At 42.1% G+C, this 26616-nt stretch overlaps 1 protein-coding gene and 1 long non-coding RNA gene across 2 annotated transcripts; one reads left to right on the plus strand and one right to left on the minus strand.

Annotated features, from left to right (window-relative positions):
• Positions 1–191: 191 nt before the first annotated feature.
• Positions 192–5146, minus strand: LOC139582764 (uncharacterized). Its single transcript, XR_011676423.1, has 2 exons — positions 4837–5146; positions 192–2946 (listed from the first exon to the last, which is right to left on the minus strand). It is a non-coding gene; the product is annotated as an uncharacterized lncRNA (long non-coding RNA).
• epm2a (EPM2A glucan phosphatase, laforin) lies at positions 4061–24936 on the plus strand. The gene is made up of 4 exons (XM_071413072.1): positions 4061–4602; positions 17611–17785; positions 23301–23545; positions 23730–24936. The coding sequence occupies exons 1-4, from the start codon at positions 4356–4358 to the stop codon at positions 24011–24013; spliced, it is 951 nt and encodes a 316-aa protein (XP_071269173.1). The 5' UTR covers positions 4061–4355; the 3' UTR covers positions 24014–24936.
• Positions 24937–26616: the final 1680 nt, after the last annotated feature.

Raw genomic sequence — 26616 nt, forward strand, 5'->3', positions numbered from 1 at the left:
ACTGGATGTGAATAATGTGAAGTCAGTATCATCTGCCACAGGGCTTGCCTTGTGTGTAATCTTGTATTATGCCTTTGTGATTTCTTAGCTGATTATGGTCCACTTCTCATATGAAGTCTGTGATATGAATACTGATCCATATATAACACTGAATTAAGATACAGTACTAGTCAAAAGTTTGAACAACCCTACTCATTGAAGGGTTTCTCTTTATTTTTACTATTTTCTACATTGTAGAATAATAGTGAAGACATCAAAACTATGAAATAACACATATGGAATCATGTAGTAACCAAAAAAAAGTGTTAAACAAATCTAAATATATTTTATATTGGAGATTCTTCAAAGTAGCCACCTTTTGCCTTGATGACAGCTTTGCACACTCTTGGCATTCTCTCAACCAGCTTCATGAAGTAGATAACTACTGGATATTAAGTACAGTGCAGTAGGTGCCAAAGCAGCAAAGATTCAGTTCAGTTTTCATCAACAGTCTTATGGCTTGGAGGGAGAAACTGTCTCTGAGCATGGTGCTGCTACACTTGATGCTCTGATACAGTTTGCAAGATGTTAAAGGAGCCAGATGTCTGTTGTCTTTGGCATCATTAAACTGAAGATGAATCTTTATCAAAAATGCTCTGTAATTATTATTACGTGATTAAACTACTTAATCATGTAACTGTAATTAACTAGGAAGTCGGGGCACCAAGGAAAATATTCAGATTACAAAGTTATAATTTTCCTAATATAACTTTCAGGTATTTTAATATCTGATCACTTAGTCTTCTGATTAATGAATTATTCTTTACCTCACGTTAGTCTCATTCAAAACGTCGTAAATTGTTGGTTATCTGCACGAACCCAGTCTTCACTATGAGTCATCAATTGTCTTCAAATAATTTATTTGCTAACTAAGTACTCACAGAAATGCATAACACAAACAAAGTAGATATGGTTACAAAGAAATGGTAGGGGGATGTGCCCTAGTGGGCTAAACCGGCATGGCGGCTTGTTAGACAGAGGGACTGATAAGGGCGCCAAAGATAAGAGACACTACAAAGTTGATAATTATAACAATTGAAATGCTAATCCTTTGCACATGAACGCTCACTCATTCGGGAATAATTGCAATCAATATATATATTTATGCTCAGTGTGTCGTCGGGATCTCTGTTGAAAAGTTTGTTTCTGTTGGAGAGTTTGTTCGCCCTCTCTCTGTCGTGGTTAGAATGGATAGTTCAGAGTGACATTCATTCATGTCGTTATAGAATAGATGTTTCAGCGGTTGTCGGTCTTCGCGTTCAATGATACCGAATTCCTAGCTGCAGACTAGTAATTAATATCAAAGACTTGTTCTTATTCTGTCGGTATCGATAGTCTAAGAGTTTAACCACATGGGATGGTTAACAGATTCAGAAATCTACATAAACCTTATTTACCTCTATGATAGAGGTACTGGTCTCGTCTCAACCCTTAGCCCCCTCGAAACCTTGGCCCTCTCGTTATCGAGGTAAGCTGGTCTGGTGATAGAAAACCCGGATGGGGGTTTTATTCGGGAAGAGCAGAAAAGGGCCTGTCCCATGACGCCAGACCATAACTGTGATCATGGGTGGTCCTCTGATTTAGTTAAACTCCAAAGGGAATTGGAGTTTCCTTCATTAAACAGTCCAAAATCACATTACACAATTTCACAAACAGTTCCATCCTCACTCATTCATTTTATACAACAATTAGATGTATTGTATAAACAGCGTTATGGTAATGTGGCCGTATTGTCTCATGAGTTTCGCAAAATTGTACCAAACGGACCAGTTCGTAGCTGGATTCTTCACCGATCTTTTATACATTCTCCAGAACATAAATACTGTTCGGACCTCCAGTTCTGTGAGGTGGAAGAAATTCCTTTGTTCTCTCTATGAAAACTCACTCTCTCTATACTGTCTGGCCATGAGGCAGGATCTTCCCTAGGAATTTGCGACCTCTTCTGACCACAGCAGCCTGGGTGTGGGAGACAGAGGTAGGGGGATGGTGAATAGAAAAGGGCTGGTGCAGAGGGAGGGGGGAATAGTGCTCGCTGTACCCAAAGAGGACAACGTCAAGACATGTCTTAGTTTACAATTTTGATATAAGGCCTACCTCTAACGTCAACAACAGTCAGAAGACGGTTGTACTGGCTGTGACAGTCATGGTCATCTTGTCTCCCCCACTCCAATCGTAGGCCCACCGGGACACATGGGATGAAAAGCCCTGACTAAGACAGACAGACACACAAAGTTGTTGTAGAACAGACTACAATAGCTGCAGATTTGAAACTACACTATCAAGGGGATATTTAATTGCAGAAGTTGTTAGAAAACCCCAAAACCAACTATGTGCTTGGCACAACAGATTTTGTCACATTTCCCTAACTTTTATAGAAACTGAACTGTATGTACATGATCAACATTTTTGACTGGGAAGCAAGAAGTTGACAGGTTTGTTGACATGCATTACCATTCATAACTCCAACTAGTGGAGAATGTTAAGAGTGCTGTGTGTTCTCACAGAAATATTTATCTGAGCCACAATCCCCAAGGGCCATACAGTAGCTCAGCCTCCGCCAAAACTACACACACAATGGAGTTGGGTGGAGGACATTCCAGCTCCACTGCAGGCATGTACAGTAGCTCCCTCAACATTGCTGCCTTCCTTTAATTGATTTTTCTGATGGAGGAGGTGCATCACTGCAGCTGGGCACAACTTCTGCTGCAGAAGGAACCAGCTCTGTTCTCCCAGTACTCCCTAGACTAGAGAGTAGTGACAATTGTTACTGAGTAGACTATCCTGGTTAAATTAAGTTGAACTGAACAGAGCAACTTTCTCTGTTGATGGCAGGGGTGTACTCGCTATCACGCCTCTAGTCAGGTCTCTGTAAACCAGCGTGGCTCTTTTTCTTCTAAAAGATGGCATCTGTAAAGAAAAACAAGACAATAACAACTAAGTTTGATTCATTCTAAATTAAGATATAATATTAATTACATTTAAATGATCTGATACATATGACACATATTTATCAACTGTATCATAATGCATGACTAGTGGAGTTACTTTGCTTAAATGCAATTATTTTCTTATTGGGAATCTAAAAGGCAGTTATGGGTAGGAAGTTGTGCTTCGCATGGACATTAAGTAGTCTGAAATGGCTCCAGACAGGTGATGACATCTTTTGGCTTCAACAAGCATGGGACAGGAATATATTGGGCATCTTGGCTCATGGATGATTATAGTTGGAATTGCTATAATGTACAATCTAATACCTGCCTAGTCCAGATGTTCTCAACCTTTTGGGGTTATTGTAGGCCCAATCACATCTTGCTCTGCCCATAGTATCCCCCATATGCATTTTAAATGTAGGCATATCATATGAAATTTGTCTTTCTAAGTACCCTCTTTGGATATTGGTTCCTGGTTATATGAATGGTGTAAGCATTGGCTGGAGAGTTTAAATCCATGCAAGAAAGTGAACTAGTGCTCACATCGGTAAAAGTATGGAGATTCATGAGACAGACAGGAGACGCAGCAAAATTATTTAGACGCAGCTTAGCACCGAAAACGGTAAATGACACCGTGCCATGGTAAGCCGAAAAGACTGCTAATGCAAAATTGCAAATCCTTTTAAATTGATTATATATTCAGATCGAATTGCACTCAATAAATATTCTCCCCTACTATGGGTCATATTTGCGGGCTATCCAGAGGTAAACATGTATTTAAATCATTACATTAGCTTTGTAAATCATGTAGAAGATCTTCTAGTTTTAGTTACACGTTTTAGTTGCAGCACAATAAAAATGATCGTTACCGCCACCAACGTATACGGGGGTGTAAAACAGCAGTGGTTGATGCTTTTTGTTTACTCGTAAAGTACGATATGAAACGTTGATTTGAACCTTCTGACCAACTAGTGTGTCAAGCGGCGCCCCACTGTCTGATTCATATCTCGTGATTTCTGATAATAGTTATCGATTATATCGACTGATTGGTTCTGTATGCGGTGCATGCACCTTTACATGACACAGCGCACCAAGGAAAATTGTCCTCACCCAGCCACTGTAGGTAGTCCCAGCTGGGGTTTTTTCAACCTAGGTTTATTTTTAGGGCAAATGAATATGATAGTCTGCCCAAAATTCAACGCAGTGGTAATGTCAAGTAAAGATAGCCTACACGTTGGAAACTATTGTACGCAATGGCATTGCTGTGCAGCCTTTATCGCAAAGGGAGTGAGCTATGAAAGCGCCGCGATTTAGCCTAGTAATTTACCAGTAGGCTACTAAACCGCGACAATATTGTATCTCGTAGTGACCTTTTAATTTAGGGGGATGTTATACAGGTTCGGCGTCATTCTCACTCCGGAGTGCCCGGACGTAGAGGTGTTTGTGTTAGGGTCCCGTCCGGAGATGGGTCACTGGGACCCAAACAATGCGGTTCTGATGAAACGGACGCAGGTGGTTTTGTCCATGCGCGAACCTTGCCTCTGGATCGCCGACGTGCATCTGGCAGAACCTTGCCAAGAGAGCCTGTGGTTGAAGTTCATCAAACGAGTGGGGGGCAATTTCATCTGGGAAGGTATTATAAAATGAATAGTAACAATTTAGTCAGTGATTGGGTTTATAGCCAACAACTGTTTAAGATAATCGAATTACTTAGGCTACTGTAGGCCATACTCAATGCTGAACTATTTCCATCTGTTTCCATGCCATTTACCTAGACCGAGGTAAATTTTGTTTTATACTGGATATTTGCTGAATATTCGGTTCTCTCTCGTCAATAGCTATTGAACCAAGCTAGAGGGTAGCATACCTGCGGATATCATTGTAGCTCAGTCGGCTGCGAGACGATGTAGGGATGAAAATATTTTAGTTGTCCCTCAGATTATTTGGAAACTGTTGACTTTCTGCTTTGTATGCGTCAGCCTAAACCTACCCATTGTATTAAAAGTACATACATGTCGCATAATTCACACACAATCAGAATTCTCTGCTTCAACTTCAGTAGCCTCTTTCCTCCTAATGGACCGAGGTTAAGGCAGTTTCAGGTTGGATATTCGACGGATATTCGCCTGTAGTTTTCCTTTTACATCCACCAACAGCAGTTAGGGACCGTCAACATAGTGACAAATCAAACATTTCAAATTTCAATAGCTCTTTAACCATTACTCCTAAAACTTTCTAAACTGGTTCTAGCTAACCCGATGGCATAGACACACATTGCACACACTTTTTTGTCGATTTACATCTCGCACAATTTTTTATTATTTCCATTTTTGAATTTCAATACCTCATTGGTCATATGACCTAGTGACTTCAAACAAGGTTCATAATGTCCACTGACTACCCTTCTATATTGCACACCCTTTAGTTTGTCAATTTTCATCTCACAAGATTTTACATGAATTTTTCAAAATGTAAAATTTCAATAGCTCCTTGGTCATGTGATCTAGTGACTTCAAAAAATGTTCAGAATGTCCACTCAGTGGACCTACACGTTGGACACCCTTTAGTTTGTCCATTTTCATCTCACAAGATTTTAAATACATTTTTCAAAATGCAAAATTTCAATAGCTCCTTGGTCATGTGACCTAATGACTTCAACCAAGGTTCAAAATGTCCACTGACTGCCCTTCTATATTGCACACCCTTTAGTTTGTCAATTTTCATCTCACAAGATTTTACATACATTTTTCAAAATGTAAAATTTCAATAGCTCCTTGGTCATGTCAATTACAAACCTAAGAAGCATGCAGTGGATATACAGCCATATTGCATAACCTCTAGTCATGTATCTTCTATATTGTTGTACATTAATATTAGTTTGACAATTAGGGGGTTCAGTCCAGTGTTGTGTTTACCCTTTTCTTTAATATTTAACTATAATAATTGGTAGTTCTAAGTACTTATTTTCCCTGTTTTTTATTTTTCCACCGTATTTAACAGGGCTACACAATAGGAGAGAAACAGATAATATCTCCTTTCGTCGTTAATATCAACCATAAAGGAAAAGGGCAAAGTACGAGTGTCATGTTATTAATTGTCCAAAGCAGGGATGGAGAGTGAGCTAGTGAGGTATGCTGCAGTGGGTTTGCTGGTCAATACATATACTGAACATGTAACCACAGTAATGGTGGCCAGTAAATAAATGAATAAAAATGTAATATTGACAAATTAAACAGAAATTGTAGATTTTGTCTTTTCCAACATGTCACCAGACACTTAACTTCAAATAAGTATGAAACATTTCACCGTGTTAACTTTCTCTTTATCCCTGGTTGATGTACATTTCAGAGCCTCTTCAGTGTGGATGGGGTATAGCATACATTTTCAACAACAAAGACTGAACTTCCAGTTTGTGTTCTTTACTCTGTTGAACTCTTGTCTTCATTCCTAGGCACAGCACATGGAACCACAGTTGGCATGCAAAACATTCAATCTAAAACAAAGCGTAACGCGTTAGAAATAATATCAATGACGAATGACGAATCAGCCATCCATTGTGTTATATCATAAATTGTCTTACATGCCGTCACTGTTGTCAAAAGATTATAAACATGTTAAATTAAATTACTAACCCAGTCAGTCTTTGGGCCACATCCAGGTTCTTTATCAGTGGCACACATGAAGCAGTTGTTGGCTTTGTTGAACTCTGAAATCATAGGCATGAACTGAACATATGGCTGTCCCACACTACTACATAAAAATAAAGAATTTACATTTACTTTGAATTAAATGTCATTACATACCAGCCATTTTTAGTATATCCTCAGCCATTTCTTTTCGCAGTTGCTCCATGTGTTTTTGAAGGTTCCATATCAATTTGGGAGGGGGATCTTGGAAGTTCTGTGCAACTTCCTTGGCCATCTACACCAAACAATTAAATAGAGTTTTTGACCTAATTGTCACATAACAGCTAACCCATTCATTATTGAAAATATATCTATCAAACCTGCATTACAAAGACCCTGCAGCTGAAGGTGTGTTATTTCCCCTCCTTTCCACTTTATGTCCACCCAGTTGTCTTTTCCATGGCAGGATCTTCTCATTTCGAAGTATTTTTTTATTTTTATGTAAAAATTATGGAATTCTGATTAGTTATAGGCAAATGAATACACAGGCCAAATTTGTATGCTGTTTTCCTTATCACTATAATCTAGTAGTAATTTAGTAGTAGAAGTAATTTCCTTTATGCCCCATTCTACACACAGCCTAAATTATAGGCACTGACCCATTTACAGGACAGTAATAAAAGTAGCATATAGGATCCAACCCTATCACAGTGTGAATAAATGTAGAGGGTTTGTAGACTGTAAGAAAAAAATATTAAGTGACAGTTTCCTCAGTACATGCTTAAAGAAAGTCATATCACAGATGACAGTGCCCACCAAATCTATGACAACAGAGAATGAATTGTAAGCACCAAAGTGTTTGTCAAAATAATATTTTAAAATGTCAGTTGTTGAACATAATACTTCTATTTGCAATAGCAATTTATGATATATGCAGTTGAGGAATATTCCATGTACCAACACTACATGTAGGATGGACATAAGAAATTCCCACATACAGTATTTCTTATTTTTTTATTTCACATTTATTTAACCAGGTAAGCCAGTTGAGAACAAGTTCTCATTTACAACTGCGACCTGGCCAAGATAAAGCAAAGAGGTGGGACACAAACAACAACACAGAGTTACACATGGAATAAACAAACGTACAGTCAATAACACAAAAGTCTATATACAGTGTGTGCACAAATGAAGTAAGATTAGGGAGGTGAGGCAATAAATAGGCCGTAGTTGCGAAATAATTACAATTTCGCAAATAAACACTGGAGTGATAGATGTGCAGAAGATGAATGTGCAAGTAGAGATACTGGGGTGCAAAGGAGCTAAATAACAATATGGGGATGAGGTAGTTGTATGGTCTATTTACAGATGGGCTATGTACAGGTGCAAGTATCTGTAAGCTGCTCTGATAGCTGATGCTTAAAGATAGTGAGGGAGATATGAGTCTCCAGCTTCAGTGATTTTTGCAATTCGTTCCAGTCATTGGCAGCAGAGAACTGGAAGGAAAGGCGGCCAAAAGAGGAATTGGCTTTGGGGGTGACCAGTGAAATATACCTGCTGGAGCGTGTGCTGCTATGGTGACCAGTGAGCTGAGATAAGGCGGGGCTTTACCTAGCAAAGACATATAGATGACCTGGAGCCAGTGGGTTTGGCGACGAATATGAAGCGAGGGCCAGCCAACGAGAGCATGCAGGTCGCAGTGGTGGGTAGTATATGGGGCTTTGGTGACGAAACGGATGGCACTGTGATAGACTGCATCCAATTTGCTGAGTAGAGTGTTGGAGGCTATTTTGTAAATGACATCGCCGAAGTCAAGGATCTGTAGAATAGTCCGTTTTATGAGGATATGTTTGGCAGCATGAGTGAAGGATGCTTTGTTTGCGAAATAAAAAGCAGATTCTCAATTTAATTTTGTATTGGAGATGCTTCATATGAGTCTGGAAGGAGAGTTTACAGTCTAACCAGACACCTAGGTATTTGTAGTTGTCCACATATTCTAAGTCAGAACCATCCAGAGTAGTGATGCTAGTCGGGCGGGCAGGTGCGGGCAGCGATCAGTTGAAGAGCATGCATTTAGTTTTACTTGCATTTAAGAGCAGTTGGAGGCCACGAAAGGAGAGTTGTATGGCATTGTAGCTCATCTGGAGGTTAGTTAACGTAGTGTTCAAAGAAGGGCCAGAAGTATACAGAATGGTGTCATCTGCATAGAGGTGGATCAGAGAATCACCAGCCGCAAGAGCGACATCATTAATGTATACAGAGAAAAGAGTCGGCCTGAGAATTGAACCCTGTGGCACCCCCATAGAGACTGCCAGAGGTCCGGACAACAGGCCCTCCGATTTGACACACTGAACTCTATCTGAGAAGTAGTTGGTGAACCAGGCGAGGCAGTCATTTGAGAAACCAAGGTTGTTGAGTCTGCCGATAAGAATGCGGTGATTGACAGAGTCGAAAGCCTTGGCCAGGTCGATGAATACGGCTGCACAGTATTGTCTTTTGTCGATGGCGATTATAATATCTTTTAGGACCTTGAGCGTGGCTGAGGTGCACCCATGACCAGCTCGGAAACCAGATTGCATAACGGAGAAGGTACGGTGTGATTCGAAATGGTTGGTGATCTGTTTGTTAACTTGGCTTTCGAAGACCTTAGAAAGGCAGGGTAGGATAGATATAGGTCTGTAACAGTTTGGGTCTGGAGTGTCTCCCCCTTTGAAGAGGGGGATGATCGCGGCAGCTTTCCAATCTTTGGGAATCTCAGACGACACGAAAGAGAGGTTGAACAGGCTAGTAATAGGGGTTGCAACAATTGCGGTGGATAATTTTAGAAAGAGAGAGTACAGGTTGTCTAGACCAGCTGATTTGTAGGGGTCCAGATTTTGCAGCTCTTTCAGAACATCAGCTATCTGGATTTGGGTGAAGGAGAAATGGGGGAGGCTTGGCAAGTTGCTGTGGGGGGGTGCAGAGCTGTTGACCGGGTAGGGGTGGCCAGGTGGAAAGAAAGGCCAGCCGGAGAAAAATGCTTATTGAAATTATCGATAATCGTAGATTTATCAGTGGTGACAGTGTTTCCTAGTCTCAGTGCAGTGGGCAGCTGGGAGGTGGTGCTCTTATTCTCCATGGACTTTAGTGTCCCAGAACTTTTTGGAGTTTGTGCTACAGGATGCAAATTTCTGTTTGAAAAAGCTAGCCTTTGCTTTCCTAACTGCCTGTGTATTTTGGTTCCTAACTTCCCTGAAAAGTTGCATAGCGCGGGGGCTATTCGATGCTAATGCAGTAAGGCACAGGATGTTTTTGTGCTGGTCGAGGGCAGTCAGGTCTGGAGGGAACCAAGGGCTATATCTGTTCCTGGTTCTACATTTTTTTGAATTGGGCATGCTTATTTAAGATGGTGAGGAAAGCACTTTTAAAGAATAACCAGTCATCCTCTACTGACGGAATGAGGTCAATATCTTTCCAGGATACCCGGGCCAGGTCGATTAGAAAGGCCTGCTCGTTGAAGTGTTTTAGAGAGCGTTTGACTGTGATGAGGGGTGGTCGTTTGACCGCGGACCCATTACGGATGCAGGCAATGAGGCAGTGGTTGCTGAGATTCTGGTTGAAGACAGCAGAGGTGTATTTAGAGGACAGGTTGGTCAGGATGATATCTATGAGGGTGCCCGAGTTTACGGATTTGTGGTTGTACCTGGTAGGTTCCGTGATAATTTGGGTGAGATTGAGGGCATCTAGCTTAGATTGTAGAACGATCGGGGTGTTAAGCATATCCCAGTTTAGGTCACCTAACAGAACAAACTCTGAAGATAAATGGGGGGCAAGTAATTCACTAATGGTGTCCAGGGCGCAGCTGGGGGCTGAGGGGGGGTCTGTAACAAGCGGCAACAGTGAGAGACTTATTTCTGGAAAGGTGGATTTTTAAAAGTAGAAGCTCGAACTGTTTGGGCACAGACCTGGATAGTATGACAGAACTCTGCAGGCTGTCTCTGCAGTAGATTGCAACTCCACTCCTTTGGCAATTCTGTCTTGTCGGAAAATGTATACACATACATAGAGGCATTTTTCAGCTATGATTTTACCACTCAGAATCCAGAATGGATATGACAATGGGACCAGCACAGGATGTAATACACCCTTACAAAAATCTACTTTTTGATCTTCTTGACCACTTATCTGGTCAACTGCTACTGTGTGTCAAGAAAAGAGCCCCAATTAGGGGTTAGTGTACTCCAGTAAAAAAGGGCTGGTTTAGATTAAAAACTATTGCCATGTGTCCCCGTTCATAGGGGCATGAGAGACTAGTCAGTGGTAGAATTGAGTTGGCACTTTATTGGCCCACAGACCCACAAGGTTGAGGTTACTCATGGACAGTAATTAGTATTATTATTTTTTTGCATTGATGCATTGTGTCTTCTAACTGTCCAAGAATAGGATCCAAAGTGTTAGGAAATATTTGTTCCCATAAATACAAAGGAGGATGTCTCTCCTCATACCTCTGGCACTTTAGTCAGACTGCCAGACTGTGCACAACAGAGCCAATCAGGAGAGAATACATACAGGTCAAGGGTGCCAATTGAAAGTCAAGGGGTGTGTCTGTGCCTTTTGGATTACTCTCTCTTTACAGAGAACCCCTGTGGTTCAAGTCAAGAGCTACCCTTCCCTTTTCAGTCTGCTCTGCGCATGTCTGAAAGTGACAGAGCCAGCAACCAAGAGTGTTTTTCACAGTATGTCTTAAAACATTATTACACTTATGAATGTATGTAAAAGGTATTAGATCCAGTACAATGGAATAACTAAGACCTGAATTTGAATGCAGCGTCTTAAGATTCCTCCTCTTTCTCTTTCAACCAAAAACACTTGGCCTGGTGGTTCATGCAGATACTGGGGAAGCAATATAGAAATGTATTGATCCCTTAAATGATTTTACTATTAAATGACCCATATCACAACCCTCATACCTCTTCACAAAAATGTACCTAAATCAATTTTGGAAAAAGGATTTTACTCACAAAAGACGTAGGAATTTATTTTTCCAGTTAGAAATACTAGGCCATGCATCAAATAACTATTTATCAGAAAAACGAACCCTCAAATGCACTATTGCATTTTGTAAGTTGTCTGCAGGTGGCTTGTTGTGAATGCACTCAAATATCAAGGCATTATCAGGTTATGTAAACTGCGTTCTAATACTCAACGTAGAAGGATTTGTCCTAATGTCCAGTATATGAAAGTGATGCTATGAAAAGCATTCTTTCACCTTATCAAGCTCACTCTGACTGACAAACCACTGCCTATTACTGTGATTAAAAAGAGCATATGAAACAGTGTTTTTCATGAGGCCTACCTGTGCGCCTTCCTTTAAGCACCTCTGTTCGAACACCTCTCCTGTCCTTGATCCATACCACATACAGCCATTCGCGGATCTTTTCAGTGTCCATGTGAAAGATAGTTATTGCGAGGCTGGAACGTTTGTTAACTTTAAAAAAATAAATTTAACACCCATGTAAAATGAAGGCCTGCAAAGCTTACAGATTTAAGTCTAACAGCATGAGATGAAAGTAGACAAACATCAGAGTGTGCGATATGAAGGTATAGTCAGTGGACATTCTGAACCTTGTTTGAGGTAGGTCACATGACCAAGGAGCTATTGAAATTTTACATTTTGAAAAATACATGTAAAATCTTGTGAGATGAAAATGAACAAACTAAAGGGTGTGCAATATAGAAGGGTAAATCAGTGGACATTCTGAACCTTGTTTGAAGTCATTAGGTCACATGACCAAGGAAGCTATTGAAATTTGAATGTAAAACAAGTTTGTACTTTCATCTAGGAATACAAAATGCTGCTCACATTTCCACGTGTTTATTAGCTTTGGAAAGCGAATGAATGTCCAAATCATGAAAATAAGACCTGTGCAATGTTGTGCGCAATTATTCCAACATCATGACACTTATTTGGAGACTGTGGCTCAAGTGGTTTGAAAATGTGAATATCCTTCGAATATCCAACTTGAAACTGTCTTTACCTCGGTTCCGAATTGGGGGTGCGAGTTCAAGTGTGCCTATGTGTGGTCTCATTGAAATAGAGTAGGCTACCTACATGGGCAGGCAATCACGTGGCAATTAACTTAAATATGAAATGAACTACAATATTTAAATATGTAAATACATATTGACAATAGAAAGAAGTGGTGGGCGCTCAACCAACGTGAGTTGAAGTGCAATCAAAAAGGCAATGGTACAATGCTTTTTCATTTTCAATAACTATTGATTACCTATTTGTCTCTGCCTGCAAATTGTCCTCCTAAAAGGTAGGCTATATCCTATATGCAAAACATAGCAAGTGTCGCTGTCGTCATTCTTGCTGCTTCTTGTTCAGTAGCCATACCTGCCAGATCAGGTGTGCATGTGGTCTCAATTAAATAGAGTAGGCTATAGCCTATACATGGGTGCAGATGCAAGGGGCAGTTGTCTTTCCAAGAAAATGTACTCCCTAAATATGACTAGGCTATAGTTTACTACATTGCCTGAAAATAAATATTGATCACCCATATTTCTCTGTTCCACTACTAAAAGGTAGGCTATAAAAATAGCTCAAGAGAGTGCAAGTCTCTCCAACTCTGCTCTCTTCAAACTACATCTAGTATATTGGCTGATATAGCCCAGTAATGCAAACAGCCTAATATACAGCGCATTCCGAGAGTATTCAGACCCCTTGACTTGCTCCACATTTTGTTATGTTACAGCCTTATTCTAAAATTGATTAAATTGATGAGGGAAAAAACAATCTATACACAATACCCTATAATGACAAAGCAAAAATATTTTTTTTGAATTTTTTGCAAATGTATTAAACATAAAAAACGTATCACATTTACATAAATATTCAGACCCTTTACTCAGTACTTTGTTGAAGCACCTTTGGCAGCAATTACAGCCTTGTGTCTTGGGTATGACGCTACAAGCTTGGCACAACCGGATATAGGGGAGTTTCTCCCATTTGTCGCTGCAGATCCTCTAAAGCGCTGCCAGGTTGGATGGGGAGTGTCGCTCCACAGCTATTTTCATGTTTCTCCAGAGATATTTCATCAGGTTCAAGTCCGGGCTCTGGCTGGGCCAGTCAAGGACATTCAGAGACTTGTCCCGAAGCCACTCATGCGTTGTCTTGGCTGTGTGCTTCGGGTTGTTGTCCTGTAGGTGAACTTTCTCCCCAGTCTGAGGTTCTGAGCACTCTGGAGCAAGTTTTAATCGAGGATCTCTCTGTACTTTGCTCCGTTCATCCTGCCCTCAATCCTGACTAGTCTCCCAGTCCCTGCCGCTGAAGAACATCCCCAAAGCATAATGTTGCTAGCACCGTGCTTCACCATAGGGATGGTGCCAGGTTTCCTCCCGATGTGACGCTTGGCATTCAGGCCAAAGAGTTCAATCTTGGTTTCATCAGTCCAGAGAATTTTGTTTCTCATTGTCTGAGTGCCTTTTGGCAAACTCCAAGCGGGCTGTCATGTGCATTTTACTGAAGAGCGGCTTCCATCTGGCCACTCTACCATAAAGGCCTGATTGGTGGAGTGCAGCAGAGATGGCTTTCCTCCTTGAAGGTTTTCCCTTCTCCACGGAAGAACTCTGGAGCTCTGTCAGTCTGACCATCGGGTACTTGGTCACCTCCCTGACCAAGGCCCTTCTCTCCCGATTGCTCAGTTTGGCCGGGTGGTCAGCTCTAAGAAGAGTCTTGGTGGTTCCAAACTTTTTTCATTGAAAAATGACGGAGACCACTGTGTTCTTGGGGACCTAAAATGCAGGAGACATTTTTTGGTGCCCTTTCCCAGATCTGTGCCTCGACACGATCCTGTCTCGGAGCTCTACGGACAATTCCTTCGACCTCATGGCAGCACAGACCTCTAAACCAAGCCTGCAATGACTATGAAGATGGCATATTCTGAAACAGGAGTGGATGCAGAACAATCCACACGGAAAAATATATAATAGTAATAACAATAATAATAATTATAATTATATTTTGGATTTCAATCTTCAATACATAAAGTGTGCCAGGACTATGACAATTATATATTCTGAATCAGGGAAGGTTGGAGAAAAATCCAATGCTTTTATTGTTGTTTAAATTTCGATATATATACAGTGGGGAGAACAAGTATTTGATACACTGCCGATTTTGCAGGTTTTCCTACTTACAAAGCATGTAGAGGTCTGTAATTTTTATCATAGGTACACTTCAACTGTGAGAGACGGAATCTAAAACAAAAATCCAGAAAATCACATTGTATGATTTTTAAATAATTCATTTGCATTTTATTGCATGACATAAGTATTTGATCACCTACCAACCAGTAAGAATTCCGGCTCTCACAGACCTGTTAGTTTTTCTTTAAGAAGCCCTCCTGTTCTCCACTCATTACCTGTATTAACTGCACCTGTTTGAACTCGTTACCTGTATAAAAGACACCTGTCCACACACAATCAAACAGATTCCAACCTCTCCACAATGGCCAAGACCAGAGAGCTGTGTAAGGACATCAGGGATAAAATTGTAGACCTGCACAAGGCTGGGATGGGCTACAGGACAATAGGCAAGCAGCTTGGTGAGAAGGAAACAACTGTTGGCGCAATTATTTGAAAATGGAAGAAGTTCAAGATGACGGTCAATCACCCTCGGTCTGGGGCTCCATGCAGGATTTCACCTCGTGGGGCATCAATGATCATGAGGAAGGTGAGGGATCAGCCCAGAACTACACGGCAGGACCTGGTCAATGACCTGAAGAGAGCTGGGACCACAGTCTCAAAGAAAACCATTAGTAACACACTACGCCGTCATGGATTAAAATCCTGCAGCGCACGCAAGGTCCCCCTGCTTAAGCCAGTGCATGTCCAGGCCCGTCTGAAGTTTGCCAATGACCATCTGGATGATCCAGAGGAGGAATGGGAGAAGGTCATGTGGTCTGATGAGACAAAAATAGAGCTTTTTGGTCTAACTCCACTCGCCGTGTTTGGAGGAAGAAGAAGTATGAGTACAACCCCAAGAACACCATCCCAACCGTGAAGCATGGAGGTGGAAACATCATTCTTTGGGGATGCTTTTCTGCAAAGGGGACAGGACGACTGCACCGTATTGAGGGGAGGATGGATGGGGCCATGTATCGCGAGATCTTGGCCAACAACCTCCTTCCCTCAGTAAGAGCATTGAAGATGGGTCGTGGCTGGGTCTTCCAGCATGACAACGACACAAAGCACACAGCCATGGCAACTAAGGAGTGGCTCCGTAAGAAGCATCTCAAGGTCCTGGAGTGGCCTAGCCAGTCTCCAGACCTGAACCCAATAGAAAATCTTTGGAGGGAGCTGAAAGTCCGTATTGCCCAGCGACAGCCCCGAAACCTGAAGGATCTGGAGAAGATCTGTAGGGAGGAGTGGGCCAAAATCCCTGCTGCAGTGTGTGCAAACCTAGTCAAGAACTACAGGAAACGTATGATCTCTGTAATTGCAAACAAAGGTTTCTGTACCAAATATTAAGTTCTGCTTTTCTGATGTATCAAATACTTATGTCATGCAATAAAATGCAAATTAATTACTTAAAAATCATACAATGTGATTTTCTGGATTTTTGTTTTAGATTCCGTCTCTCATAGTTGAAGTGTACCTATGATAAAAATTACAGACCTCTACATGCTTTGTAAGTAGGAAAACCTGCAAAATCGTCAGTGTATCAAATACTTGTTCTCCCCACTGTATATATATTGTTGCTTGTTTATTACAACAGAAAAAAATCTCCATCCTTCCCTGATTCAGAATAATTTTCATAGTCATGGAATGCTTTGTGTAAGACCTATTTAAGATTGAAATCAAAATCAGTACCATTCAATTTACAGTACCATTCAAAAGTTTGGACACACCCACTCATTCAAGGGTTTTTCTTTATTTGTACTATTTTCTACATTGTAGAATAATAGTGAAGATATCAAAACTATGAAATAACACATATGGAATCATGTAGTAACCAAAAAAGTGTTAAACAAATTCTTCAAAGTATCCAATGTAATTTTCTTTTACCAAGTTATTGCCTAGATGACTACAAGTTCAGTATGAATTATTCTGCCTCTTTCATCTGTAATAAGCCATTTAACCACTTGATGGTGGCAAAGGCACATCTTTGAATTGCACAGGCTCAGGGGGTTGGCACTTTTTGACAGAAAGGGCGGCGCACGGTGATTATAGCATGCTTGTCCCATTACCACATTAATGAATACCAGGACGGAAGGAACGTCTTACAATGGCCCACCAAATTGCAATATCTCGTCCATCATTCCCTGCAATCTCACTCATCTGCTGTATCTTCTTTAAATAAATATGTTTTGGGGCGGTATTTTGAAGTTTTGTTGGAAGATAGATTAGAATATGAGATGGATGAGAGGGACAGTTCAGAAAGTGAGTGGGGGATCTAACCGTTGCAGCACTACCAGTAGATCAGCCCCCGGCACCTGCTATATCTTCTTGATAAAGATACACATGTGAATGGTTTCCATGAAGCCTAGCTCGAAGTCCTCTAGGCCTATTTGCAAATGATTGGATTAACAGTGAATAGGACTAATAACTTCATGAATAACTTTTTTTATAAGCTTACTTGAAGGGCTATTACAGTACCTACCAGCACACATCACCTTAAAGTGAGAAGAGAATTTACACCGCCCAAAATCTGTCTTCGTGATACAAGCCTGTTTTTGTATAGAGGTCTATTCTATGAGAGTGTCGAATTACATTAGGTTTATTTGATCGAATAGAAGTTTCGTAATGTTAAGCTGTTACAAATGTACTAATATAAGTGGATGCACGTGGTATTCTGGCAACTTTGAGAAAAACAACTTAGTTGTGCCTGTTCACACAGGTATCTGACCTCTCATTGGCTACAATGGTCCCACCTGATCTCGACCTTGTTAGAGCGGTCACTGGCTATCTTGTCAATATAATAGATCATCTTTGCCTTTAATACAAACATGCTTTATTTGCTTTATTCCCAGGCAACGGTTCCCACCACGACAGATGTTGTGTGTACGACCAGAGCAACCTGGTGGACGGGGTGTACTGCCACCCTATTGGCCACTGGATCGAGGAGACAGGTCATACGGACGAGATGAAGCACACGACTGACTTCTACTTTGGTGTGGCCGGCCAGCAGGCCATGCATTTCAACAGGTAACATAATACCTGACCCCATTGTCTTCCCACAGGTGGCATGACTCCTTTGCAACGCTCATGAGTGTTTGAGGTTGTCTGTAGCCATCCCACGTGCGAGAGAGAGTTGGCTATTTGCATTATTCAAATAATCAGTTTCCTCCTTCTTTTCTTTGAGGCATCAGTGGATAGCTGTGCCTCCAAGCAAACACTAGAGACAGACTTGTATCCTAGTGAGTTTAACTACAGCACCCCTTCCCCCAGTAATGAAATGAGACGCTTGTTGTAAGTTATTGTTTGCCTGCCTTTTGTGATGTGAAAACTGGTGTGTACATAATTTGATAATGCTGTAAAAGTTAATGAGTTCCCCTGAGGGGGTGTGTTTCCCTGGTAAGTGGGACAGCTTTTTTAATGGAGCTCTCTTCCACATTCTGCCAATTTAAGTTGCCCCTTTCAAAGCAAAAGAGCTTCTTTCAATAAGATGTAGATTTTATTTTGTCTTGGTATTATTTTGTCTTGGAATAATTTATGACTATTAACTTAATGTTCCCAAAAATGTGCTCCCTGTAACTTCAGTGCAGTAACTGCCAAAATAAAGGAAACACGTTGTAAATGAGTTATACAAACTATATTGAAAGCAGGTGCTTCCACACACGTGTGGTTCCTGAGTTAATTAAGCAATTAATATCCCATCATGCTTAGGGACATGTATAAAAATGCCCAGTTGCCCATTATTTTAGCTACCATGGCTAGAAGAAGAGATCTCAGTGACTTTGAGAGGAGTCTCAAAGGATCATAGGGGGTTTAAAGGGTGTGTGTGTCTCAGTCACCAGATCTCAGCCCTATTGAACACTTATGGGAGATTCTGGAGCGGTGCTTGAGACAGCGTTTTCCACCACCATCAACAAAACACCAAATTATGGAATTTCTTGTTGAAGAATGGTGTTGCATCCCTTCAATAGAGTTCAAGACACTTGTAGAATATATGCCAAGGCGCACTGAAGCTATTCTGGCAGCTTATGGTGCCCCAACACCCTATTAAGTACCCCAAGGCTCAATCCTAGGCCCCACTCTCTTCTCAATTTACATCAACAACATAGCTCAGGCAGTAGGAAGCTCTCTCATCCATTTATATGCAGATGATAGTATTATACTCAGCTGGCTCCTCCCTAGATTTTGTGTTAAACTCTCTACAACAAATCTTTCTTAGTGACCAACAAGCTTTCTCTACCCTTAACCTTGTTCTGAACACCTCCAAAACAAAGGTCATGTGGTTTGGTAAGAAGAATGCCCCTCTCCCCACAGGTGTGATTACTACCTCTGAGGGTTTAGAGCTCAAGTTACTCACCTCATACAAGTACTTGGGAGTATGGCTAGACGGTGCACTGTCCTTCTCTCAGCACATATCAAAGCTGCAGGCTGAAGTTAAATCTAGACTTGGTTTCCTCTATCGTAATCGCTCCTCTTTCACCCCAGCTGCCAAACTAACCCTGATTCAGATGACCATCCTACTCATGCTAGATTATGGAGATCAGCAGGTAAGGGTACTCTCGAGCGGCTAGATGTTCTTTACCACTCGGCCATCAGATTTTCCACCAATGCTCCTTATAGGACATATCACTGCACTCTATACTCCTCATCTCTGTATAGATGGTCATCTCTGTATACCCGTCGCAAGACTCACTGGTTAATGCTTATTTATAAAACCCTCTTAGGCCTCACTCCCCCCTATCTGAGATATCTACTGCAGTTCTCATCCTCCACATATAACACCCGTTCTGCCAGTCACATTCTGTTAAAGGTCCTCAAAAGCACACACATCCCTGGGTCGCTCCTCTTTTCAGTTCGCTGCAGCTAGCGACTGGAACGAGCTGCAACAAACACTGAAAACTGGACAGTTTTATCTCAATCTCTTCATTCAAAGACTCAATCATGGACACTAACTGACAGTTGTGGCTGCTTTGTGTGATGCCTTGTTGTCTCTACCTTCTTGCCCTTTGTGCTGTTGTCTGTGCCCAATAATGTTTCTACCATGTTTTGTGCTGCTACCATGTTGTTTTGCTACCGTGTTGTTGTCATGTTGTGTTGCTACCATGCTGTGTTGTCATGTGTTGCTGCCTTGCTATGTTGTTGTCTTAGGTCTCTCTTTATGTAGTGTTGTGTTGTGTTGTCTCTCTTGTTGTGATGTGTGTTTTGTCCTATATTTATATGTTATTTATTTTTTATTTTTAATCCCAGCCCCTGTCCCCGCAGGAGTTCTTTTGCCTTTTGGTAGGCCGTCATTATAAATAAGAATTTGTTCTTAACTCACTTACCTAGTTAAATAATGGTTAAAATTAAATTAAAATTAAGACACTTTGTTGATGTTTCCTTTATTTTGTCAGTTACCTGTATTTATCCTGAGGTGAATGGCTCCTCCCACCACATCCTCATGTCATGAGTGTGATGCTTCACCCTCTTCAATCTCCAAGCAGCGACAGCCAGCCATGATTACTCTCCTCCTTCCTTTTTAAGCTTTGCTCTCTCACACACCATTTTAATTACTATGGGAACTGGGTTTTGTAAGGCACTCAGCAATTAATTCAGTGGGACAACGCATTCAAGGGCTTTTCAGAAGTTAAACCATTAGTGGTTGTATCGCATCAACCCCATGACCTTCTCTTTTCACTTGTTGGAGAGATGGGGAGGTCAATATTTAGTTATGTCCTCTGGGCACCTCATAGATAGCTCATTTCGTTAACGATAGCTTGCCAAATCCATTAGAGTAATGAAAGATTAAAAGTGTTAAAGACCTTAAATAGATTGTTGTAAAGAGGAGGGCAAAGCCTAGGGGAGGTCACTGATAATAATCCTTTCCAATGTGACAGCCAGACTGTCACCATCATTTATTTTCTTATTTTTGTTCCCTCCTTCTCTTCACAAACTGTGAGAGAGATGGCGAGTCATTTCATTTGGCTGTGTCATAACAATTCAGTGGCACGTTGGACTAAATTAAGTAATTTACTAACAGCAGATTGAGAGGTTGTATTCAATGTAGTCATTCAATGTTCTGATTGGAAATAGAGTTGAGCAGTACATTTTTGTGCTGGATGTGTGATTCTTTGACTTTGATAATTATGGGTGAAAGAGAAAGGGGGATACCTAGTCAGTTGTCCAACTGAATGTATTCGACTGAAATGTGTCTTCTGCATTTAACCCAACCCCTCTGAATACGGGCAATAGGAAAAAGTGGGGTGAAATAAATGACAAAGACCCATTACAGTAGCAAATACGCACACACACATTTGCCCTCTTTGCTCAGGTAACACACACACCCTGCGCTGAGCTGCAGGACACAGCGGAAATTAGCCTGGTCCCCCTGAAGCTCTGGACACACACCTTGCATGAAAATGAGAGAGAGGGTGGCCACTGGCTAGGTCCAGCTGGCTTTCATTTGTCATTTGTGGCCCATGACCTTACAAGATTTTGTCAAGGACCTCTGTGCTGCAGGAGGCAAATTAGCTTTTTAAATGAGAATTCCAGGCTGGTATCAGTGTAGCCACTGGTATCATATACACCTCATTCTCTAATACATGTATCATTGTTTATCTGAAAGAGAGGTTCATGCACTTTACAGGAGCAATGTCTGCTATGCATTGATCAGAGGTGACTCCCAATGACTTTACTGTTGTCTTGCTAATGAAATTCAAACATGTTTGTACAGTTGGGCTATTTCAATAGTTTAGATATGTTTGTTTCTGTTGTAATCTTCTGTTTACTGCCATGCCAGGGCTGGCCAAGTTTACCCAGTGGGATAGAATATGATCTCACACCAGCCCACACCTTCATCTGTACCAAATGGGCCAGTTAAGCCTTTAAACCATGTTTTAAAGCTGATTCACAGTGAGGAGAACACGAAAACCTACTGTAGATGCTACTAAATACAAAAATACACACTTGGGATTTTTTTGAGAAATTTACACTGTACCCTTGTGTTGAATCAATATGCCCATTTCTATGAGAGATGTGAATCACTCAATTCCACTGGATTTTAGCAGAACCGAATAGAGTTTCCGGATGTAGAGAGAGGCTTTCTTAGAAAAACAACCAGCTCTAAATCTAATGTGGAGGCAAAAGTTCCTGAATAATCCCCATTGAGCTCTTAATCAAATCAGCAGCATCTGTCTTTGAGTGCCACAGCCCTGGTTTTCCATTAAAACCCAGAGGTCTGTGGGCACCAGCCACCAGCTGCTGGCTCAACTAGAGCCATCCCTGTGATGTCATCAGAGACGAAAGAGGAAGCGAGACACCTCACTCTGTTTTTTTCTGGTTCAATAAAAGTCAATGAACTAAGTAGACCAGACCAGCTGCTATTGCATTGGTGTCTATGGGAGGCACACCCAGTTAAGTAGACCAGAACTGACTTTTTCTTTCAATGGTTAACGGCCTGTGTGAACTATCTTCATTTATCCACCATCTTTGGTGTCACTCGAGGACATCACTCTGTGAAGCTGTCCATGCTTTTATGTGTCACCTCCTCCCACTGACTGTTGATTTGAAGCATGCTAATGAGCTCTAAATGGAGTCTGGCTGAGAGTGACAGGGCACAAAATGAAGGGAGGAGGTCAGGGGACAAAAACAGCTGGGGAAAATGACAGGAGAGGGACAGAGCGATGAGATGAAGGACAGAGATCGCTTTTCCGAGAAGTGGGGAATTTTTGTATCTTTTGTGTGGAGAAAGAAATTTGATGAGCGAAAACAGCTTTAGATCACTTGCCTGTGGTCTGTCTGGGAGAGTTTCTAAAAAATACCCCCGCTCTCCCCAGGAATCAGACTAGTGCCTTTTAGCTCTCTCTCACCCCCTGGGCATATTACCTTCCACATTCCAACCCCTCAACCCTCTGCGCTTCTCTTACCTCCCCATACTACACTCCCTCAACCCCATCAACCCCACTCCCTCAACCACATCAACCCCATCAACCCAACTCCATCAACCCCACTCCATCTACTCCATCAACCTCACCCCCTCAACCGCACTCCCTCAATCACATCAACCCCACTCCCTCAACCTCATCAACCCCACTCCCTCAACCCCATCAACCCCATCAACCCAACCTCCTCAACTTCATCAACCCCACTCCTTCAACCAATCAACCCCACTCCCTCAACCTCATCAACCCCACTCCCTCAATCCCTCAATCCCATCAACCCCATCAACCCAACTCCCTGAACTCCATCAACCCCATAAACCCCACTCCATCAACCACACTCCCTCAACCCCATCAACCCAACTCCCTGAACTCCATCAACCCCATAAACCCCACTCCATCAACCCCACTCCCTCAACCACATCAACCCTATCAACCCCACTCCCTAACCCCACTCCCTCATCAACCCCACTCCCTCAACCACATCAACTCAATCAACCCCACTCCCTCAACTCCTGTGCCCCTATCTGCTACCAGGGTCCTTCACCGGGTATGGCTGAGCATCAAGCCAACTCTGTCACCCCCTCTTTGTCTCCCTCACCCCACTGTTCCCTCTGCTCGTTTTCCAGAGTCCTGCCCCGGGTGTTTCTGGGTAGCTGCCCTCGCCAGGTGGAGCATGTGACCCTCAAGCTGAAGGAAGAGCTGGGTGTTACCGCAGTGATGAACTTTCAGACGGAGGGGGATATGGTCAACAACTCGTCCGGCTGCCGCCGCGACCCCGGGCAAGAAATGACCCCAGAGACCATGATGCACCTGTACAGGGACTGTGGCCTAGCGTACGTGTGGATCCCAACACCAGACATGAGCACTGAAGGTGAGGAAGGAGAGGGGGGTCTGGGGTAGGTTCAGGACTGCAACTGTGTCTCTCCAGGAGTGAAGTAGACAGTCATGAAGCCCTCATTTATGGATCCTTGTATGGATCTGGGAAATGTCCAGGATTAGTAAAGAATAGTCAGAAAGCCCTCCTCTGACATATCTTTGTATGTCGCCCCCTGCAGGCCGGACTAGGGTGCTTCCCCAGGCTGTCTTCCTGCTGCACGGTCTCCTGGAGAACGGTCACACGGTCTACGTTCACTGTAATGCTGGCGTTGGGCGCTCCACCGCAGCCGTGTGCGGTCTTCTCATGTACGTCCTGGGCTGGAGCAAGAGGAAGGTGCAGTACTTTGTCACAGCCAGGAGGGCGGCGGTGTACATCGACGAGGAGGCACTGGTAAATGCCCAGGAGGACTTCATGCAGAAGTTTGGACGCCTGCGCACCTCTGTTTGCTACCCGCAAACATGAGGGTAGAGCCCCCTGTGGTGTGGAGTGTTGCTGCCTAGCTGTGCATGGCTGTCTGCCAGTCTGCCATAGAGACAGTGGAGAAAATATGTTTAGTTGAAGTACTGCATTAATCATCTGTACACCCGGCATGATTTGTGCGGAAGATGCCAGAAGGTGAAATAACTTAAGTGAATATCAACCTCTGCACTGATTTGATCCAATGCAAATGACCAGTTTAGTTGAGTGGCTGTCATAAACTGGCCAATGACGAGGAACCCGGAGGGAATTCTACTAGCTGCTGCCAACAGGTTCAGAAAGCTATTAATACTTCTCATTGTGATGTGTTTGTTTTGTAGCTTTGGGGTTGGTATTATTTCTAATTGTGTCGTGAAAAGGCAGTTGAGTCCAGAACATTGTCTGTAGATTTCTGTTGTTGTCTGCTGGGGTTTTAGAAGGACCTTTTGTTCAACCCTTGTTTTTATTAATCAATGAACAGAGCTGACATTTCAAAAAGGCACCTTGAAGCTGTTGTGGTGACTGCAGAGCTGCTAATGGAATACTTATGACTGACTGAGGCTTGTAGCTCCTGCAGGATCCAGCCTGAGTTGCGGATCCAGACAACAGTAAATATAAACTGGGTCAGGCACAAAGTCGGTGGCAAGGTGAGAATTTCACTGTCATGAGGGTGAGTTTAGGAAAGAAGAGAAATATAAACTGCTCCTCTTTTGCTCTCAGCCTATCTTCTCTCTACATTATACTCCTCAGTAAGAAGGGATTACTGCTGTGTCACCTCCGCTACCTTCTGAGAGAAATTGTGTCTTTTCATAGTCAATGGTGGCTCCCTGCAAATACAAATGATGGTTGCTTTTGTTATGTATAAGCCTTAATGCTGTTGCAAATAGGAAAATGTAATTTCCTGCAAAATAAAAATAAATAAAAAGACAGCCTGCACTCTCTCTCTCTCCCTCTCCGTCTGAAGGAAGAGGCTGCTGCCAGAGGAAGAATAAGACTCCTCCAAACTTCTTTTTAGAAGTCATATTTGTTTACATATCCCAACAATGCAATATTATTCAGGTCCTTATGTGTAAGTAACAAAACAACATTTCCTCCAGACCACTTCTAATGCATGCATAATAAGAACTGAGTTCATGTGGAGACTCGCCTCTCTGTGGCCAACTTCAAAGGAGCTGAGAGTGCTGGATAGGTTTGAAGCAGCCAACTTTCTCCCATGATGCCGCCACGGGCGGAATGTTGTTGTTTACCCATAATGCTCTGTGGTACAGAATGTTATTTTACTGAGTGGTTACTTGGTGCCCAGAACGCACAAACAACAGAGGTGCGTTGAGTTTGTTTGGACATTTTCTACGTTGCAGAACGGTTTGTATTGAACAACACGTTTTCCCAAAATGTTTTTGGGACGTTCTTGAACAGACTTTGAGGTACGTTTCTTCCCGTTTGGTGGGTCTGGCGAGATGTGGCTTGAAGCAATGAGTGGTGTATTAAATGGGCAGTGGCCATGCTGTCAGTGTTCCACAACCCAACCCATCCCCGTTTTTCAACTGGTTGTTCCATACAGCATCGCTTTCATTCAATTGAACATTCCAGAACTTAAAAACATACTGAATGCAGCCCAGGTGACCCTACCTAGACCATACCTTACCCATACCAAGCTATACAGTAAAACCTTAGACCAGTTGTTATAGGGCCATAAAGCATCGCTACTGTAGTGGTCAGAAGTGTGTGTGAGTGAGAACGAGAGCCAAGAGAAACATTTAGAATTTAAAAAGCTGTGTGTGTTTGTGAGGGCGAGAGCCAAGAGAAACATTTAGAATTTAAAAAGCTGTGTGTGTTTGTGAGGGCGAGAGCCAAGAGAAACATTTAGAATTTAAAAAGCTGTGTGTGTTTGTGAGGGCGAGAGACAGCGTGGAGCAAATCATAGTAATGCTTTCGTGAAATTTAATCCATAAATAGCTTAAATTAAGAGTTTGTGTTTATCTTGTTTCTGTTGCCTGTTCTAGGCAGTTGTCCCTGGCAGCTATCAGCATGTATTTATTATTTCTGCATTAATTTATGTGATTTAATCCATAACACAGATCCATTCTTCTAATTCGCCTTCCAAATGATTTAGTGGTGGAGCCGCAGTGAAGATGGATCCTTTCCTGTTCGCGCTCCAGTAAAATGTTATTAAATCAAATTCAAGACGGAAAACACCCACTGGGTCAAATACACAGTTTATGGACCAATCAAACCCTCCAGCAGCGTTTACGGGGGCTTGGTGATATTTCCTAGACGGGAGGGTAAGATAGAGGGTTGAAATTGACCTTTATTCTCAACGATAGCCCAAGGGAATCTTATGCATTTATATCACAACCATTAACATGTATAGGATGATCATGTTTATATTTCAATTTTGATCATTGGTCAAAATAGAACAAAACTTTTTCTTAAATGTGTCTACAGCATTGGTTCGCAATCCTGGTCCTAGGAACGCAAAGGGGTGCACATTTTTGTTTTTACCCTGCACTACACACTTGATTCAAATAATCCAAGCCTGATGATGAGTTGATGATTTGAATCAGGTGTGTACTGCTATCGCAAAAACGTGCACCCCTTTGAGTCCCCAG

This window comes from Salvelinus alpinus, chromosome 8 (assembly GCF_045679555.1).
Source record: "Salvelinus alpinus chromosome 8, SLU_Salpinus.1, whole genome shotgun sequence".
Classification (NCBI taxonomy): Eukaryota; Metazoa; Chordata; class Actinopteri; order Salmoniformes; family Salmonidae; genus Salvelinus; species Salvelinus alpinus.